The sequence below is a fragment of the Balaenoptera ricei genome, chromosome 1 (genome assembly GCF_028023285.1).
Source record: "Balaenoptera ricei isolate mBalRic1 chromosome 1, mBalRic1.hap2, whole genome shotgun sequence".
In the NCBI taxonomy this organism is placed as follows: domain Eukaryota; kingdom Metazoa; phylum Chordata; class Mammalia; order Artiodactyla; family Balaenopteridae; genus Balaenoptera; species Balaenoptera ricei.
In genome coordinates, this window is record NC_082639.1 from 111,819,305 (window position 1) to 111,837,893 (window position 18,589).

Below are 18,589 nucleotides of genomic sequence, written 5' to 3' on the forward strand. Positions count from 1 at the left end.
ACACGGGCTGTGAAAGAATTCACAGAAGTGTGAACAAGGGAAAAAAGAAAGTTTTTATTCACTTTCTGAGGGAGGAAAGAGGCCAGACGCATAGAGTGGCATTAGCCCCAAAGGCTGGGGGTTTGAGTCTTTCACTGGGCTTCAAAGGGCAAGGTGCAGGAAAGAGGGGGTGGGTTCATATCTATTTTGGTCCAGAGTTGTATCAAAGCTGGATGTGCTTCTACAGGATGTGTTTTTTCCGAGAATCTGTAACTTTTTGTCTTCAGAAATTTTCCAGTCCTTGGGTGTCTGAAAGAGACTTGATAGTGGCCCTTGACAGGGGTTACTCTATTTTGAACATTGTTAGATGGGTTTACACTTACTATGTGCTAGGCACTGGGGGAAGCTCAGTGAACAAGAGAGACAATGAAATCTTCCCTCGTGGTGCTTGCAATAAACAATAAGTAGGGACTTACCTGGTGGCGCAGTGGTTAAGAATCCGCCTGCCAATGCAGGGGACATGGGTTCGAGCCCTGGTCTGGGAAGATCCCACATGCTGCAGAACGACTAAGCCTGTGTGCCACAACTACTGAGCCTGCCTTCTAGAGCCCACGAGCCACAACTACTGAGCCTGCATGCCACAACTACTGAAGCCCACACGCCTAGAGCCTGTGCTCCACAACAAAAGAAGCCACCACGATGAGAAGCCCGCGCACCGCAACGAAGAGTAGCCCCCGCTCGCCGCAACTAAAGAAATCCCACGCGCAGCAACGAAGACCAAGCGCAGCCAAAAATAAATAAAATAAAATACATTTTTTTAATAATAAAATTTTTTTTAAAATAAAAATTAAAAAAAATAAACAATAAGTAAAACACAGTATTTTAGAGGTCACAAGTGCCATGAGGAAAAATAAAGCAGGAAGTGGGAATAGGGTATACCAGCCTGTGGAGAGGTTCAATTTTTTTTTTTAATATTTATTTTATTTATTTATTTATTTGGCTGCACCAGGTCTTAGCTTTGGCACGCAAGCTCTTAGTTGCAGCATGCGGCATCTAGTTCCCTGACCAGGGATGGAACCCGGGTCCCCTGCATTGGGAGCGTGTGGTCTTAACCACTGGACCACCAGGGAAGTCCCAAGAGGTTCAATTTTAAATAAAGTGGTCAAGGAAGTTTCCACTGAGAGAGAGACATTTGATCAAAGACTTGAAGTAGATGAGGGAGAGGCCATGTGACTATCTGGGGAAGAGAGTTCTTCTCTAGCACCCAAAGAGGGGATAGTGGGAACCTCTGATTTATAGGCAGAAGTTCAATTGGTATCTGAAGTGGGGTGGGGGGGGAATTTGGGGGGACGTTTTGTAGGACTGAGCCCTTAACCTGTAGATCTGATGCTATCTCCAGGTAGATAGTTTCAGAATTGAGCTGAATTATAAGAGACCCAGCTGGTGTCAGAGAATTGCTTGGTGGCATGGGGAAAAATCTCACACATTGAATTGGAATTGGTGTCAGAATTGCAGATGCTTTTTATTTTATTTTTTTATTTTTTTATTTTTTTATTTTTATTTATGGCTGTGTTGGGTCTTCGTTTCTCTGCGAGGGCTTTCTCTAGTTGCGGCAAGCAGGGGCCACTCTTCATCGCGGTGCGCGGGCCTCTCACTATCACGGCCTCTCTTATTGCGGAGCACAGGATCCAGACGCGCAGGCTCAGTAGCTGTGGCTCACGGGCCCAGTTGCTCCGCGGCATGTGGGATCTTCCCAGACCAGGGCTTGAACCCGTGTCCCCTGCATTGGCAGGCAGATTCTCAACCACTGCGCCACCAGGGAAGCCCGCAGATGCTTTTTAGACACAACCTCTTCTCTTCTCACTCCATGCTCTATCCCTTGGCATGCTCATCCATGCCCAATGCTTAGGTTTCCATCTATGTTTCTGCCTCCCAAACTGCCAATCCAGCCCTCCTCTCTGGACTTTGGATGTGTATATCCAACTACTTCTTTGACATTACCATGTGACTATCACAAGAAGATGTCTAAAACTAAAATTGCAATATCCACACACCTACTGCCCCAAATCTGGGCCTCCTCCAGTTTTCCCTGGGGCAATAAATGGCACCACCATTTATCTGGTTTCACAAGCCAGAAATATGGGAGTCACATGCACACCTGCCTCTCCCTGGTCCATCATGTCCAGCCCATCAAGACCTGACTATTTTACCCCCTAAATCTCTCACGAATGCATCCACTTCTCACATTTCCCCACCACACCACTCCCCAGAACTCACTGTTCTTCATCTCCGCTTTATTTTTCTTTACACATCATATGATTTCTTTGTTTGTTTGCTGCTCACATATCTCCACCTGACTAGACTCCAAGCTCCATAGAGAGAGAATAGTGCCTGGCATGTAGTGAGCACTAAATAAGCACGTGTTGACTGGATGAATGAGCCTGCAACTCTCTCCACCGGAGTTCAGGAGATAATTGTAGTTAAGAACAGCAGCTCCCGGGCTTCCCTGGTGGCGCAGTGGTTGAGAGTCTGCCTGCTAATGCAGGGGACGCGGGTTCGAACCCTGGTCTGGGAATATCCCACATGCCGCGGAGCAACTAGGCCCGTGAGCCACAACTACTGAGCCTGCGCGTCTGGAACCTGTGCTCCGCAACAAGAGAGGCCGCGACAGTGAGAGGCCCGCGCACCGCGATGAAGAATGGCCCCCGCTTGCCGCAACTAGAGAAAGCCCTCGCACAGAAACAAAGACCCAACACAGCCAAAAATAAATAAATAAATTTAAAAAAAAAAAAAAGTATTCATTAAGAACAGCAGCTCCCAAATCAGACTGCCTGGGTTCCACCACTTGTCAGTTCTATGATCTCTAGCAAGTTATGTAACTTCTCTGTGCCTCAGTTTCCTCTCCTGTAAAATAGAGATGACAAAAGTACTTACTTCATTGGTTTGTGGGGATTAGGGTGTTAATATATGTGAAATAGAACAATGCCTGGTATAGAGTAAGTACTCAGTAACAATTGGCAATTATTTGCTATTATTTATTAAATTACCTCTTCACTGGTCTCCCTGCCCCGACTCTACTCCCTCTCTTAATCTTTTCCATATTGCAAAATGGAATTTTAAGTGAAATTTTTCAAGGTGCAAATCTGATCATGTCGCACACTCAAGCGCACACAAACACACACACACTCACATTGCTGAAAAAACCATTCAGTGGCTACCAATCCTTAACATGTCCCCCAGGGTCCTGCCCACCCCTCCAGCCTCACCTTGTATCTCTCTCCACCTTGTTCTTGGGCTTTAGCCACACTTAACTTTCCCTCGGTAACTCATCATGCCCCCTTTCTGCCACGGAGCCTTTGCATATAATGGTCCTTCTATCTAGGTAGCACTTCCTCCGCTCAACTTCACTCTCACCCTCCCTCCTCCCTTTGCCTGGATAACTTCTGCTCATCTTTCAGATCTCAACTCAAGAGTCACTTCCATAATGACATTCCCCACTCCCAGACTAAAATTCAGGTTTCTTTTTTTTAAATTACCATAGGGAATTCCCTGGTGGTCCAGTGGTTAGGACTGAGCACTTTCAGTGCCGTGGCCTGGGTTCAATCCGTGGTCAAGGAACTAAGATTCCGCAAGCCATGTGGTGTGGCCAAAAAGAAAAAAAATTACTGTAAATTTGATCCCTTAGCAGTTGACCTCAGTTTGTAATTATCCACTTGTTTGTGTTATCACGTGGTTATTTGTTGTCTTCTCTAAACTGAAAGCCCCATAAAATCAGGAAACATATATTTCCTCCTCTTTTTATTGCAGTATCTACTGTACCTGGCACATACAAAGTACTACCGTCTGAATGAGTGAATGAATAAATGAATGAATGGGTCCTCAGCAGAAGCAACCACAACCACCATACAGGGCCTGTAAGGGGCTTAACCCTTCAGAGTTATCGGGACCAAGACACAGACAACAGCCTCTGCCCTTTGGGCAGTTCACAGAGTTAGTAAAAGAGGGGGTCTGAGTGGCAGGTCTGCTGGTCATCAGCAGTGTGTCTTTGACTAAGTCACGTCACCTCTCTGAGCTTCCATATCTTCATCTGTAAAATGTGGATCATGATTCTTATCTCACAGGGTTAAGGAGGACCAAATGAGCCTTGGATGAGAAAGTGTTTTTTAAAACTTTTAACATTGAACAAACAGAAAGGATTGTTTTATTTTCCAAAAGGGAACCTTACTAGGAATTGAAATGGAAAGAAAAGCCAAATATACAGGAAGTACAAAAGCTGACCCAGGTGGCTTTAGTTTCCTTACCCTAATGTGGCAAGATAAGCCAGGTTCTCACCCCATAGAATGACAAGCCTAGCTACAGATGGGTTTGTGGGTGCAATTTATTGGGCACCCACCACCTCAGTCCCAATAGTTTAGACACTAGGCCAGGCCAGTGTGAGACGCCAGACAGAGGGACCCTTCTCAGCTCCACTGTGGGACCCCCACAGGAGCCTGTTCTGGCCCCCTATTGCCTGCTCTGCTCAGGCCCTGCTCAGGCCATCTGGTCTCCTGGATGAGGGAGGAAGGCCCACCCTTCTCTGGGCCCAACACTCCCCAGAGAGGCCTCCAGCTGAGCTGCCTGACCTCAAAGTGGCTGCTTTTGCTCCTCTGGGGCCTCTCTGGCTCCAGGCCCTGGAGCCCAATCCTTGATTGTTGTTAAGTTTCTCTGACCTCCACTGAAGCTCAGCATCGTCCCCAGTGCTCTAGGCTTACACTTAGACCCCTCTAGAAACAGGCCTCTAACTGGGGTCGCACACCAGCTCATTTCCTGCCAGCTATTCTAAAGTCTTGACCGGTGAAGTGTTTGTTTCCAGACACAAACCAGGGGCAGTGAAGGGAGCTCTATTCTGAGCTGCCTCCGGGATCTCTCATGTCATCCCCACACCTTAGGCTTCACATCAAGTCCTTGGCAAAAGACTTGTACACTGAAAACGACAAACCATTGCTGAAAGAAATTGAAGAAGGCACAAATAGAGGGAAAGACATCCCATGTTCTTGGATTGGAAGACTTAATATCATTAAATGTCCATACTATCCGAAGTGACCTACAGATTAAATACAATCCCTATCAAAATCCCAGTGGCATTTTTTTAGAAATAGAAAAAACTATCCTAAAAGTCATATGGAATCTCAAAGGACCCCAAATAGCCAAAACAATGTTGAGAAAGAAGAGTAAAGCTGGAGGCCTCACAGTTCCTGATTTCAAAACATATTATAAAGCTACAGAAATCAAAACAGTATGGAACTGGCAAAAAAGACAGACAGACATACAGGGACTTCACTGGTGGTCGAGTGGGTAAGACACTGTGCTCTCAATGCAGGGGGACCAGGTTCGATCCCTGGTCAGGGAACTAGATCCCACATGCATGCCACAACTAAGAGTTCGCATGCTGCAACTAAGAAGCCCGCATGCCGCAACTAAAAGATCTCTCATGCCACAACTAAAGATCCCGCATGCCGCAATGAAAATCCTGCATGCCACAACTAAGACCCAGTGCAACCAAAATTAATTAATTAATTAACTAATTTAAAAGATAGACATACAGACCAATGGACCAGAATGGAGAGCCCAAAAATACACCCTCACATATTTGATTGAATGATTTTCAACAAGGATATCAAGACCACACAATGGGGAAAGGATAGTCTCTTCAACAAATGGTGTTAGGAAAACTGGATATTCATATACAAAAGAATGAATTTGGACCCTTACCTTATACCATATACAAAAATTAACTCAAAATGGAAACCTAAAAGTAAGACCTGAAGCTATAAAACTCATAGAAGAAAACATCAGGGAAAATCCTCATGACATTGTAACAAGCAAAGATTCCTTGGATATGACACCAAAAAAAGATAACAAAAGCAAAAATAGACAAATAGAACTACATGAAACTTAAAAACTTCTGGGGAACAAAGGAAATAATCAACAAAGTAAAAAGATAACTTACAGAATGGGGGAAAATATTTGCAAGCCGTATGTCAGATAACAGGTTAATTAATATCCAGGATATATAAAGAACTACAACTCAACAAAATAAAATAAAAAATAACCCATTAAAAATGAGCAAAGGATTTGAATAGACATTTCTCCAAAGTAGATTACACAAATGGTCAAGAAGCATATTAAAAGATGCTCAACATCACTAATTATCAGTGAAATGCAAATTAAAAAGAAAAAGACACAAGATACCATCTCACTTTCATTAGGTTGGTCACTATCAAAAAAAAAAAAAACAGAAAATAGCAAGTATTGAGGAGAATGTGGAGAAATTGGAACCCTTGTGCACTGTTGGTGGGTATGTAAAATGGTGCATCCACTATGGAAGAGTATGGAGGTTCTTCAAAATTTTTTAAATAGAACTGCCATATAACCCAACAATCCCACTTCTGGGTATACATTGAAAATAATTGAGGGGACTTCCCTGGCTGTCCAGTGGTTAAGAGTCCGTGCTTCCACTGCAGGGGACATGAGTTCGATCCCTGGTTGGGGAATTAAGATCCCACATGCCATGCTGTGTGGCCAAAAATTTTTTTTTTAAAAAGACAAGAAAAAGGGCTTCCCTGGTGGCGCAGTGGTTGAGAATCTGCCTGCTAATGCAGGGGACACGGGTTCGAGCCCTGGTCTGGGAAGATCCCACATGCCGCGGAGCAACTGGGCCCGTGAGCCACAGCTACTGAGCCTGCACGTCTGGAGCCCGTGCTCCGCAACAAGAGAGGCCGCGATAGTGAGAGACCCGCGCACCGCGATGAAGAGTGGCCCCCGCTTGCCACAACTAGAGAAAGCCCTCGCACAGAAACGAAGACCCGACACAGCCATAAATAAATAAAAATAAATAAATAAAAATTAAAAAAAAAAAAAGACAAGAAAAAAATTTAAAACAGGATCTTGAAGAGATATTATCACTCCCATGTTCATTACAGCTTTATTCACATTAGCCAAGATCTAGAAGCAACCTAAATGCCCATTGGCAGATGAAAGGATAAAGAAAATGTGGTATATACATAAAATGGAATATTATTCAGCCTTCCAAAAGAAGGAAATTCTGTCATATGCTACAACATGGATGAACCTTGAGGATATTATGTTAAGTGAAATAAGCCAGTCAGGAAAGGGCAAGTACTGCATGATTCCACTTATATGAGGTATCTAAAGTAATCAAACTCATAGAATCAGAAAGTAGAACGGTGGTTGCCAGGGCCTGAGAGGTGGCGAATGGGGAGTTGCTGTTCAGTGAGTATAGAGGTTCAGTCCTGTAAGATGAAAAAGCTCTAGAGATCTGCTGTACAACAATGTGCATATAGCTAACAATACTGTAATGTGCACTTAAAATTTGTGAACAGGGTAAACTGATGTGTGTATTTTATCACAATTATATATATATAATGTGAGTGAGTTCTTCACCATTCAGTCAAGGTAGCATTGTGACCCCCAGGACAGGCAAAGGGTGTTCTTTACTTTTTGGGGGGGGCTATATTGGGTCTTCTTTGTGGTGTACAGGCTTCTCATTGCAGTGGCTTCTCCCGCTGCAGAGCACGGGCTCTAGGCACGCAGGCTTCAGTAGTTGTGGCATGCGGGCTCAGTAGTTGTAGCTCACAGGCTCTAGAGTGCAGGCTCAGTAGTTGTGGCGCACGGGCTTAGTTGCTCCGCGGCATGCGGGATCTTCCCAGACCAGGGCTCGAACCCGTGTCCCCTGCATTGGCAGGCGGATTCTTAACCACTGCGCCACCAGGGAAGTCCCTGTTCTTTACATTTTTAACTGGAGAAGGGTTGCTGTGAAGGAGAGATGGGAAAGAAGACCAGTGTGCTACCTTGACTGCAAGCCCATTCTGAGGCAGGTCACTTTTAGAAGGTTGAGGATCTGTAATGGATTCCAATAAAACTGTCTATGCCTGTGCATCTTTAGAAAAACCTTAAACCTTAGGGGTAAGCTGCCCTGGGTTGAAAACCATTGATCAAGAGCACACAGGCTTGATTTCCTGCCCTGTTTCTTTTGGGGTCATGTGCTGTCTTTCCATGGCAGGGGAGAAACATAGAAGCTGTCATTGTCCCCTACATCAGGCACAAGTCCCAACTCTGGCCTTCCACACCCCTTCCTTTGCACCCCACTTTCTCATCCCATAAACTTCTCTGTGTATTAGAATAATCTGTACATGAGAATTCAGTATCTCTGTGCTATTCATGACTCAAGACTGAGGGTTGCAGCGCCTCTCTCATGGAATTTCAGTGAGGACAAGATGGGATACACTGTGTGCCCAGAAGTTGAATGTGAGTTGAGTTTGGTCTATGAGGGACCAGAGGTGATGACACGTGTGGCCTTTGGCCCTTCATGGAGGAGGGAAGTAGCTGCTGACCCAGGGCTGACAGCACCAGCTGGGATCCCAGAGTTCTACTTCTTTCTTGCTCTGCCCTCTTGGTGAGATTTCCCCTTGCCACCCCCTTGCATCGGGGCCCATGGCAAAGATCACCAAGGCATGAGGAAGTTCCAAGGAGTGGAAAGGTTTTAATGAACATTACAAAGGGACTGGGTGAGGGGGACACAAACTCCAAATCCAGCCTTTGTTGCCCATTTCAGTGGCTCAGGAGGGAGGGGGCTCAACCCTGTTCCCAGACCCAGAGGCAGCTGGAGGGCAATCCCTGGAAGTCTCCTCTACCCAGCAGAGGGGCTGAGGGAAAGGGGAGAGAGGAGTCTCTGCTAGTGTTGCCAGGAGCGGGGAGACCTGAAGCAGCAAGCTGACCTCTAAGGTCAGGAGAGACCCGGAATCAGGCAGGAACATCAGAGGTCAGAAGGGTAGATGGACTGAACAGGTGGGGAAACTCTTGGGTCCCCATACAGCACTGTCACAGAGGGGCCCCAGGATCTGCTGGCTCCAGGGACTGAGACCCTCAGGGAGACACCCCCAGACTGAGACACTCACAAAGGGGCCCTGACGTCCCCCCTTGCCCTGTTCAGCAACGGTCAGGAGAAGGTCTAGAGGGAGAAGAGAGGACAGGGGTCTGGGTGGGCAGAGGAGGCTGAGGAGGGAGCCTAGGAAGAGCATCGGGGGAGGGGACGGTGGGAGGGTCCTCTAGCTGCTGCTCTGCTGCTCCTGCTGGCGGATAAGTTTGGCGATGGGGCCAGTGATGCCGCCTATCAAGTTCCAGTACTCGTCGAAGCTGATGCACCCGTCATGGTTGGCATCCAGGTTCTGGATGAGCTTGTCAGCAGCACTTCGGTTCCCCGTGTCCTGGCGAGAAATTGAAGGTCAGCAATACTGAGGTGGCAGCTCCACAGAGGCCCCAGGAAGGACCCTAGGCAGAGTCCAGGGTCTGGCCTGGGCTGCTGCTGCCCTTGAAAGATGGGAACAGAGCTGTCACTGGCTCAGGCCTGGGCACCCTGAGGACAGAGGGCTGGGTGGGGTGGAGACCCCTGGTTTTGGGGGGATAACTCTGAAAGGACAGAAGCGGCAGTGGGGAAGGAAACCCAGAGAGGACAAGAGCTTCAGGAGCTGGGTGGGGTAGGGGCGTGGAGAGGCCAGGCCCTTGGGTGGGGGGACCTCACCGTCAGCATATGGTTGAGCTCCTTCTGAAGCATCTTCCGGAAGCTGCTCTTGCTGATCTTGTTCTTGGCCAGGCTGTTCTTGGACACGTATTTGTAGAAGTTTTCCACCAGGACGACCACCGCCTTCTCCAGCTCCGTGTAGGAGTCCGCCATCTCACCACCTCACACCTCGCAGGGCCTGGCTGCCAGGATGAGGGGAGGTGAGGAGACCCCACAGGCCACACCTGCTCCTTCGTCTCTCTGCCCCTGTCCTCCCGCTGGCCCCACCCCCTGGGCCTCTGGCCCCCCCAGGCTGGCTGGTCCTCAGGAGGAAGTAAGCAGGGAAAGGGGAACCCAGGGTGGGCCTGGAATGACAACTATGTGTCTCCTCTCCTCCAGGTGCTCCCCAGCTCAACCGCCTCAACAGGTTTTCCAGGCACTTCCCCAGCCCCAGGCACTGAGCTTGTCAGAGCCCCAGAGAGAACAAGAGGCTCCGTGGGAAGAGGATGAGAGCCAGTGCCCATCCTTCCGCCTTCTCCATACCTGGCCCACCCAGAGTCCCTGGCCCGGGGACAAGCACATATAGAAACTGCTAGGATGGGCCACGTCCCCCACCCCCAGGGTTGGCCGAGACCCCTGCCCCAGGCAACAAAGCAGGAGGCGGGAACCTAGGCTCTCCCCAGTCCTTCCCGCCAGGCTCCAGGACAGTGCGTCCAGGGTCTCAGGCCATGGCTGCCCTTCTCTGATAAAGGACAATGTCCTGATCCATCAAGTGAGGCTTTGTGCAGGCCCCCAGCCAGCCCCGGCTAGGCTAACCTCCCTCATACCCACCCCAAAATATACAGCAGGATACAAGGGCCCCTCCCCACCCCATTACCTAAGGAGGAGCCCGACAGTTCAGCCCCAGCTGGAGACAGCTGAAGATGGAGCCTCCACAGCCAGCCAGAGGCTACACACATCAGCCCCTCGCCCCAGGACAAAAGGCACTCACATTGCAAGCGGATACAGCCTACTGAATAACAGGATATGAGGGGAACAGGCGGATCTACTCTGTGAGTCGCCGCCCATGCCCAGAGCCCCCCCAAGTGAACCCTGGCAAATGAGCCTCCCTTCCCGCCCCCAAGCCCAGGAATGAGTTGCAGCTGCCTTGCCCATTGGGTCTTGGCAAGGGAAGGTGGACACCGCCACCAGGGCATCCCATGTTTTGATATGGAAGGGAAGTCTGCTTCTCCGAGCCCCACCGCAGCCCCTGCCCCTGCCACCTGCTTTCTAATCCCCCTCTTGGCCATCCATCCCTCCTCCTGTGCCCATTGCCCTGCCCTCTCCACCTAGCTGAAGCCTGCCCAAACCGCACCTCCAGGGAAGACTGCCCTGACCCTTGCCCTCTGGTCCTCCTCCCCTGGCTCCCACAGACTCTCAGCCAGCCTTGGCTGGGCCCACTAGCTGCTGTGACTGCAGTCTCTTCCTGGATCATCTCTCCCCAGACACCAGACCTTCCTGGAAACAAGGATAGTGTTTCTTATACACAGCCATTGTGTTAGGACTAGGAGACTTTGGGACCACTTTTTAAAATCCTAGATATACAACCTCCCTGCTTTTAATCTCTGCGTCTCCTCTCGCCCACGTGGCCTGGCCCAGTGCTTTGCTCAAGGTAGATGCTCTATAAATATTCCACCTCCTGCCAGCCCTGATACCAGGTATCCAAGGCCCCTGACCACCCTTCGAAGATTTTTCTTTTACTAAACTTCTTCTGGAGGAAGGGTGAGACCCAGAAGGACTAAGCCAGGATGCAGGAAGGAAGGAGAGTTGAGAGGGAGAGGGGTCAGGCTAGGGCAACTCTGACCAGGAATCCTACCCTTCTCTCCCCTGCCTCGTCCACCTGACCGCTCTGGTCTGTGGCCGAAAGAATGAAGTATGGAACCAGGACTGTAGGAAACCTTCTTTTTTTTTTCCAGTACTCTTTATTTATTGTGTGTAATTGTGTGGTTCAATGTTTATACCTTTGTAAGACTTTCATACAAATGCTCTAACATTCACAAGTGAGGACAAAAATGTTTCAATCCATGAACTGTCTGCCCTGCTGCCCTTGGGTGGGCAGTTGCCCAGGCCTACGACCAGCATTCCTGGGGATTCCGAAAGCTGCACCCATGTCAGCAAGGATTGTGTCATGCCCTACTCCCAACCAGCCTTGGGAGTGGGGAGAAAGTTCAGAGAATCCCCCACTTTCACCATTCCAGACCTTGTTCCCCAAGTGAGGAATCCTGTGGGAAATAGTCAGGGAGAGGAAAGGATAAGAAGTGGGTTTGGGGGGCAGTGTGTCTCTGTCCCTCTCCCCATGGCCGAGCACTCCCTTCCCACCACCTGCCATCTTGGAGCCCAGTCCTGCCCTTCCTTGATACCATGCCTCAGCCTCTACCTGGCAAGACACAGGTGAGCTCCCAGGAGACATCTCAGCACCTGCTGTCAGGTACACAGTCGCCCCAGAGAGCTGCGCTTCAGCTCCCAGCCCTCCCAGTAGTCCCCACCCCACCTTCTTCTAGCCAAATGGACAATGCTGGAGTTAACAATTTGGACAAATGCTTTTCTGAAGCTTTTTCCGAAGGAAAGGTGTTCGAGGGGAAGAGCCAGGTGTCATCACCTTCTTTCTCCTTCCCTTCCCTGGGGGTCAGGAGACAGGCTCTGCCACCACACACATGCCAAGGTCACCTGCCCCTCCTGCCTGCCCAGTCCTCCCACCAAACCAGGCCAGAGGGTCCCCAGGCATGTGGTTGGGGGGAGGGGAGGTAGTGGGCCATCCCATCAGCCCCTCCCTGGGAAGGGTGGGGCAAGAGGTAACTCCTGCATTGACTTTGCCACAGGTTGATCCTGGCCTGAGGGTGGGGGGTGGGGGGGGGTGGACAGTACGCTGGAGCTTTCCAAAAAAATGAGAATGGAGGGACTCGTCCTCCAAAGGACCCTCTCACCTGGGGCCCCCATCCCTCCTGCAGTGTTCTCATTGTCTTCACCTTGGCTGATTCATCACTGAGCAACCAAGAGGCCCCCACCCCGCCCACCTCAGCCCAGCTTGCTGACTTCTCCAAAAGCCCAAATTGCCCTGACACCATGCTCCTGGGTCTCAGCCACTCCAGCCCCACCCTCCCATCCCCAGGTGCTGGGCCCCACCCCTCCAAGTGCCTCCTCTTCACCCTCCATCTCTTCAACTCCCCAGTCCCTTTCCGTGTGGAGCCCTGAACATCCACCACACCCTCTAAAACTCACCTCCTCTTCCCACCTCCACACACACTTCTTGAGTCTTAAATTGTTCCCAAGTGTTGGGATATGTCCCTGGACTCCTATCCCTCCTAGTCACCTCTCCTCTAGAGCCTAGGCCACTCTCAAGCCTCAATTTGGCATTCTCTGCATTCCTTTCATCTACCTTGAATTTGTTCACTCATTTATCCACCATTCACTTGCTTACTCTCTCATTCATTTCCTACTTAATTCACTCATTTGCCCCAGCTGCCTGCAATACACAGGGAAGGCACAATCTACACTGGGCTGGTAATGCTTTACTCAGTTTGCAAGGTTGTTTCAAATTAACCTCTCCAGCCTCTCCAGCTCCGTTCTGTGTTCCCTCTTCTCCTGCTCTTTTCCCAGTTCCAGAGGCTAGTATCTCACACAAGTGTCCCTGCCTACCGCCCAGCCCCACCCTCACAGGACTCACTGCATCTAATCCACACAAATGTACACAATCACAATGAGCAAGGAATTCTGCCATTTCTGATCCCCTCTGCTTGGGTGACCCACCTACCTTCCAAACTCTTCTGCTTTCGGAATACGTAGCTGGAGGAAGAAGACTGTTCCTCAGAAATTTTTTTCCAGACAAGTGAAGTTGGAGGAGTTTGGTGTGGACACGGACACAGACACACACACATGCACACGCACACACACACACACACACACACACACACAGACTGCTGCCCCTGGCCTCACCAACACCCAGAGAGCTCTTTTCTAGTCGATGGGGAAAGTCTGAGCTCGTGCTCACCAGCACTCCAGGACTCCGTCAGGGGTCTCCAAGCACACCAGCCCTCACCCCCTCCGACCCGGACAGGGAGCAGGGCCAGGCAGGGGAAATGCTCTACAGGGCAGGGGGCTCCACTAAGCAAAGCAAGTCAAGCCAGAACCTGCCTGGGTCTTGAGGTAGAGGAGAAGCTGCCCAGTTTCCAGGCCCCTCTCCTGGAGTTCAGGCTCCAGGGGGCCTCACCCAGGTTCCTCCCGGGCCCCATCGCCCCTCCCAAGGAACAGCTCCCAGAGCACTTGGGGCCGGCGTCCGGCACCTGCCTGAGTTGAGAGGTGGAGAGAAGCAATCCAGGCTCCTGCCTCCCCTCCTCGGGCTGCTCTCAGGCTCTCTGGGCCCTCCCTGGCTTCTCCTGGACCCCATTACCTCTCCCGGACACAGCCCCCAGCGCCCAGCGAGGCCTGTGTCCAGGGTCTGGCTACTCCCCAACCTCCACCAAACACATCTGCCGTTTTTCTGTTGGGGAAAATCGGAGCAGCTGAGGGCAAAGCTTCTGAACACTCTGCCCGGTGGCCCAGCCCTGGGAGAGGAACCCGGTCAGCTGCTGGGCTGGGGAGGGGGTCTTGCCACCCCATCCACTCCTCTGAAGGCCTCTCCAACCCCCAAGCCCACCAGAACGCTCCATTCCCAAACTGGCCTTTTGGGAAAGTTAACAATTGACAAAACCTTCCCGCTCAGTCTCTGCAGGCCCCCCTCCCCAGGCCCCCTTCACTGCCCTTTGTCCGGGCCTCCCAAGCCTGCAGGGCCCCTCCGGCAGCCCCAGACCTCCCAGGACGGGCCTGGGGTGCTCACCTACCTTCTTGGTCCACCTCCTCTCCTGCGGGGCTCTGGAACCTGGGCTCTGGCACTGCCAAGTAGCTACGCCCTCAGCCAGCCAGGACTCCTCCCCGCTGCACTCCCAGAATCTGTCCCACTCCCTCCCGGCCCTGCCTGGAGGAGCTGGCTCAGTGGGGAGGTAGGGTCTGAGCTCCCTCTTGACTTACTTGGCCCTGGGGTTGGGCCCATGTTAAAGGGATACACACCTTTTTTAAACACCCTTCCGCCCCCCACCCCAGAGGGAGTGGTGCAAGCTGGCGCTCCCCCAACCCCACCCTCCTAACCCCGCAGGGCCTGAACAGAATTTACAACTTTGAGAAAGGAAGGGAAAGACTGTCACCTGCCCTTCTCACCTGGGTCACTGGGAGCCCCGTTTCAGGGACCCCCTAACAGACAAATTCAGTTAGTATTCCAGGCCAGCGTGGCTGGCCACTTAAATTTCCTTGCTGTTGGGATTTCAGGAGTAATGCCGGATTTCCATGGGCTACAGTCAAAAGGGCCCAGAGCGAGGCTCCTTGTCTTCCACCTCCAGTGCACCCATCCCTAGAACCTCTTGTGTGCAGCAGAGGATTCCTCTGGAAACACCCCTCTACCCCTTCTCCAAGATACCCAAGGAAATTGGCCAGTTTGATGTCCCAGAGGCAACAGCTGATGCCAGAAGTGACCCATCCCCCCACTCCAGTGACTTCCGCTCACTGGCTCTCACTCTGTGTCAGGCTCTCTGCTAAGTACTTTACATCATGTGTCCGATCCCCATTTTACAGATGAGGAAACTGATACTCTGAGAATATGCCCCAAGTTCCAAAGATAGTACGTGGCAGAGCTGGGATTCAAACCCAGGTTGGTCAGCCTGTTTCTCGGCCTCACATTTCCCCTGCTACCAGTCAGCCAGGCACACCTGGGTTCATATTCTTCTCCCCACATGTGCACACACGCCCTCCTGTCCTGTCAGAGGGCCGGGTCCCTGGCAAAGTACAGCCTGTCTCTCAGAGAGAACCAGGTCTCCCACATTTTAGGCCTCGTGCCATCCTCAACCCAAATCCGCGGGGGAGCATGAGGCCCCTATTCACCTCCACTACCGACCACTGCAGCCCCACAGGTACCGTGCCACCTAATGACTCTGCCATTCACCCCAACTCCTCCTCACCCACGGACCCTTGGGGTGGGGGTGGGGTTCAGTCAAGACAACGTCTTCCATTTTTTTCCATCTTCTTTATTAATCAAATGATACAAAACAACCATCATTCTGTAAATGCCCAAGCACCCAGCTGGTCCTCTTACTCCCAAAAGTCACCCTCCTCAGCCTCTCCCCCACCCTGCTCTCTCTCTTCCCCTGCCCTAAGCCAGGGAGACAGAGTCCTGAGAGGAGGCTGGGGCAGAGCTGGGGGCAGGGAGGGACAGCACTGGACAGACAGTTTGGGTTGGGGAAGAGATTAGGAGGAGTAGGTTCGTAGAGACCCTTTTTAGTACCGAATATCCATTCCTACTTCCACCCCCTTCAAATCAGTTCCCATAGCTCAGCTCCTCTCTGCCCTTCCCCACTACTAAATGACTTGGCCCTTACAGCATCCTCAACCCTCCAGCAGCCCTCCAATACATCCCTGGCCCCAACCACCCCCTGAGCCTCCCCCAGGTGGGGACCCCTGGACCCATTAGCTCCATGGAGCTCCCAGGAATGAAGTACACAGAGGCCCCAGGAAGGGCCATTATGAACCTGAACCTTGCAGAGGTGAGATGGGGGCGGGGGGGGGGGGGCTGGGGAATAGTGCGGGGGTGGTGGAGAGAGGAGTTTTATTTCCAGGCCCCCCAGGCTCTGGAGGCCCCCTTTCCCCAATATCCCCCCACCGCAGAATTCCAGGGGAAGGTTTTCAACTCCCCGGGACAGGGCTCTCCAGCTTCACACTCTTGGCTGCTTCTCCAATCAGCTCCCAGAAAGTCCCAAACTCCAGTTTAGAGTCGTTACAGCTGCCCAAGTTGGCAATTTTCTCTTCCAGCCCACAGTTGTTCTGAAAGGAGGGAAGACACCACAGCTCAGCCAGGCAGCACCTTCCAATCTTCCCACTCCACCCTGCCCAGGGGCAGAAAGCAGGTCCTGAGCCTACCTGGCACTGACAAGGGGAAGGGCTGGGGTTTGCCAGTACCAGGGGCCTTGGCAGTGTGGGTGGGGTCTTGGAGTACTTGCTTGGGAAGTCAGGGCACTGCCTGGGGCGGGGTCCACTCCCTCAGTACCGGCATGAGGTGGGGTAGCTGCTGGGTGACCAGGTGCCGAAGCTCGGAGGGGGTCAGCGTCTCCTTCCCACCCTCCACCGAATACTGGTGGAAGTTCTTGATCAGGGTCTCGATGGCCCTCTCCACGTCACTGAGTTCCTGGGCTTCCTGAGGGCAACAGACATCACCCATGTTGCAGAGGCCCCACCCATCCTATGACACCCTGCTTCCCCAGGAGCCGGGCAGAGCCAACAGGGCAGAAGACAGCTGGCAGGCAGAAGACAGCTGGCAGGCACGTGGGCCCTCGCCCACTCCAAAGTCCAGCATCCAGCCCCTTTGCCCCCACTGTCCTCTGCCCTGAGCCATGTGTTGGGCAAAGCTTCCTCCCCACCTCCCCCCAGCCTCCAGGCAGGGCAGGTCCCAGCATGAGACCCAGGCATCCTCTTCCAGGGAGGGCCCATCTGCATCACCCTGTGTGGGCACCAGAGAGGGTTCAGGTCTCACAGGCAGGGTCTGGAGTGCAGAGCAAGGCCAAGGTGAGGGGGCAGAAGTCAGTGAGGGACATAGACCCTCAGGGTGAAGGAGAGGAGAGTGGGAACAGAAAGGCCAGGAATGAATGGGCCCACCTCCACGTTGGCTGACCCACACTGTCCCATGGTGCTCAATGCACTTGGTCCTTTGTTGAGAGTTTTGTCGTCCTACAGCCGGCCCCAGAGGATCTGATGTCTCATGATCTGCTCAGAGGAGGGGGGAGGCTGAGCTAAGGAGAGAACTCAGCATTTCTTTCTCAACTATCCCCTTTGGCTCACCCCAGATATTCTGTGCCTCATCCAGGGGGTCAGAGCCAAATCCACACAAGCCCCATCCCTGCCCAGGCTCCCGAATCTAAGGTCACAGCCCCCAGGCCAACCTATTTAGAGGGAATCCCTTGAGCCTCACCTTAACCTCTTTCCTCCCACCCCTTCCAACTCCCCACCCCTGTTCCACACACACACACACACACACACACACACACACACACACACACACACATACACACCAGCCTCCAGGGCCTGGTCCCCCAGACCCTCCCCTGGCAGACTAGGGTAGGATAGGTTAAGCATGCCCTCTGGACCGGGAACAGCCCATTTTGGGTGAAAAGCCCTGGGACTCCTTACCTGCTGGCAGCCGCTGAGACAGGACTGGAAGAGCCAGTGCACCTGAGCTCAGCTCTTATACCTGGGGGAAGGGAGGGGAGGCAGGGGGCTGGGCCTCCTCCTGAAGCCAGCCCTGCTCCTGCAGCCGCCTGGGCTGTGAGCCAGCCCCGCGGGGGCCCCACCTCCATTGGCCGCAGCTCCGAGAGCCCGCCCGCACCCCGGCCACGAGGAGGGAACCATGGAGAGCTGGGTCTGGGATGCCCCTGGCCCCAGACCAGCAGGCAGAGTCCAGGGAAGATAGGGAGGGGAGGCTGGTGGGGGGAGAGAGGGAGGACTTGGAAACACTGTGGCATGGAGCCTGGGAGGAAAGGCCTGGAGGAAATGTAGGACAGGAAAGGGTTCTGAGGGGGCTCTGAGTCAGTCACCAGGAAAGAAGGAGAAGCAGAGGCTGGTCAAGGCGGGTTTTGTGGCCTTGAAGGAATGAGGGACACGTGGGTTGAAGTACTTTAATGTGTCACACACACACATTCCTCCCCGCAAGGCCGATTTAGATAGTGACACTCAAGCCTGCCCAGCCTTGCCGAGTCCTAATGGCAGAAATTTGGGTCAGGAGGAAGGAGCCAGAGAAGGGCAGCCCGGTGAAGGGGGCAGACTGACTGTTGTCCTGATGTCCTTTCAGCTCCCCGAAGCCAGCATGCATGTGTGGGAGGCCCAGATGGGTTATCTGTCAGCGAACAACCTCTCCAAACTGGTTGGGCTACCTGCTTCTCCCTCCCTCAGAATCCCATGCCTTCCCTAACCCAGAGACTCCACAGCAAACCGCCCTCCCCA

General features: G+C 52.1%; 3 protein-coding genes across 7 annotated transcripts in view; all 3 read right to left on the reverse strand.

Moving 5' to 3' along the window:
• The window catches only part of S100A8 (S100 calcium binding protein A8), a 148,151-nt gene extending 132,729 nt beyond the window's left edge, over positions 1–15,422 (reverse strand). Inside the window, exon 1 of the mRNA XM_059901914.1 lies at positions 15,412–15,422. The gene's annotated coding sequence lies outside the window, so the exon portion shown is untranslated. The remainder of the gene's footprint in view (positions 1–15,411) is intronic.
• Positions 8,498–14,553, reverse strand: S100A16 (S100 calcium binding protein A16). 5 transcript variants are annotated; one of them, XM_059901890.1, is made up of 3 exons: positions 14,395–14,553; positions 9,560–9,737; positions 8,498–9,245 (listed from the first exon to the last, which is right to left on the reverse strand). In XM_059901890.1, the coding sequence occupies exons 2-3, from the start codon at positions 9,710–9,712 to the stop codon at positions 9,087–9,089; spliced, it is 312 nt and encodes a 103-aa protein (XP_059757873.1). In that variant the 5' UTR covers positions 9,713–9,737; positions 14,395–14,553; the 3' UTR covers positions 8,498–9,086. The 5 variants fall into 5 exon arrangements, with proteins under 5 accessions (XP_059757873.1, XP_059757849.1, XP_059757857.1 ...); XM_059901866.1 differs by having other exon boundaries at positions 9,560–9,741; positions 14,395–14,550; XM_059901874.1 differs by lacking the exon at positions 14,395–14,553 and adding an exon at positions 13,329–13,352 and having other exon boundaries at positions 9,560–9,741.
• A 184-nt stretch (positions 15,423–15,606) lies between the features above and the next one.
• Positions 15,607–17,856, reverse strand: S100A14 (S100 calcium binding protein A14). The gene is made up of 4 exons (XM_059901925.1): positions 17,780–17,856; positions 17,249–17,356; positions 16,644–16,790; positions 15,607–16,420 (listed from the first exon to the last, which is right to left on the reverse strand). The coding sequence occupies exons 2-4, from the start codon at positions 17,276–17,278 to the stop codon at positions 16,283–16,285; spliced, it is 315 nt and encodes a 104-aa protein (XP_059757908.1). The 5' UTR covers positions 17,279–17,356; positions 17,780–17,856; the 3' UTR covers positions 15,607–16,282.
• Between the last annotated feature and the right edge of the window lie 733 nt (positions 17,857–18,589).

Bases quoted from the DNA above. Each gene is read 5' to 3' on its own strand.
- S100A16 (XM_059901890.1), bottom strand. From the start codon at position 9,712: ATGGCGGACTCCTACACGGAGCTGGAGAAGGCGGTGGTCGTCCTGGTG. The intron at 9,246-9,559 runs GTGAGGTCCCCC...ATTTCTCGCCAG, and splicing joins AGCTCAACCATATGCTGACG to GACACGGGGAACCGAAGTGC.
- S100A14 (XM_059901925.1), bottom strand. From the start codon at position 17,278: ATGGGACAGTGTGGGTCAGCCAACGTGGAG. The intron at 16,791-17,248 runs GTGGGCCCATTC...TGTTGCCCTCAG, and splicing joins GTGGGTCAGCCAACGTGGAG to GAAGCCCAGGAACTCAGTGA. The intron at 16,421-16,643 runs GTACTGAGGGAG...CCCTCCTTTCAG, and splicing joins AGCTACCCCACCTCATGCCG to AACAACTGTGGGCTGGAAGA.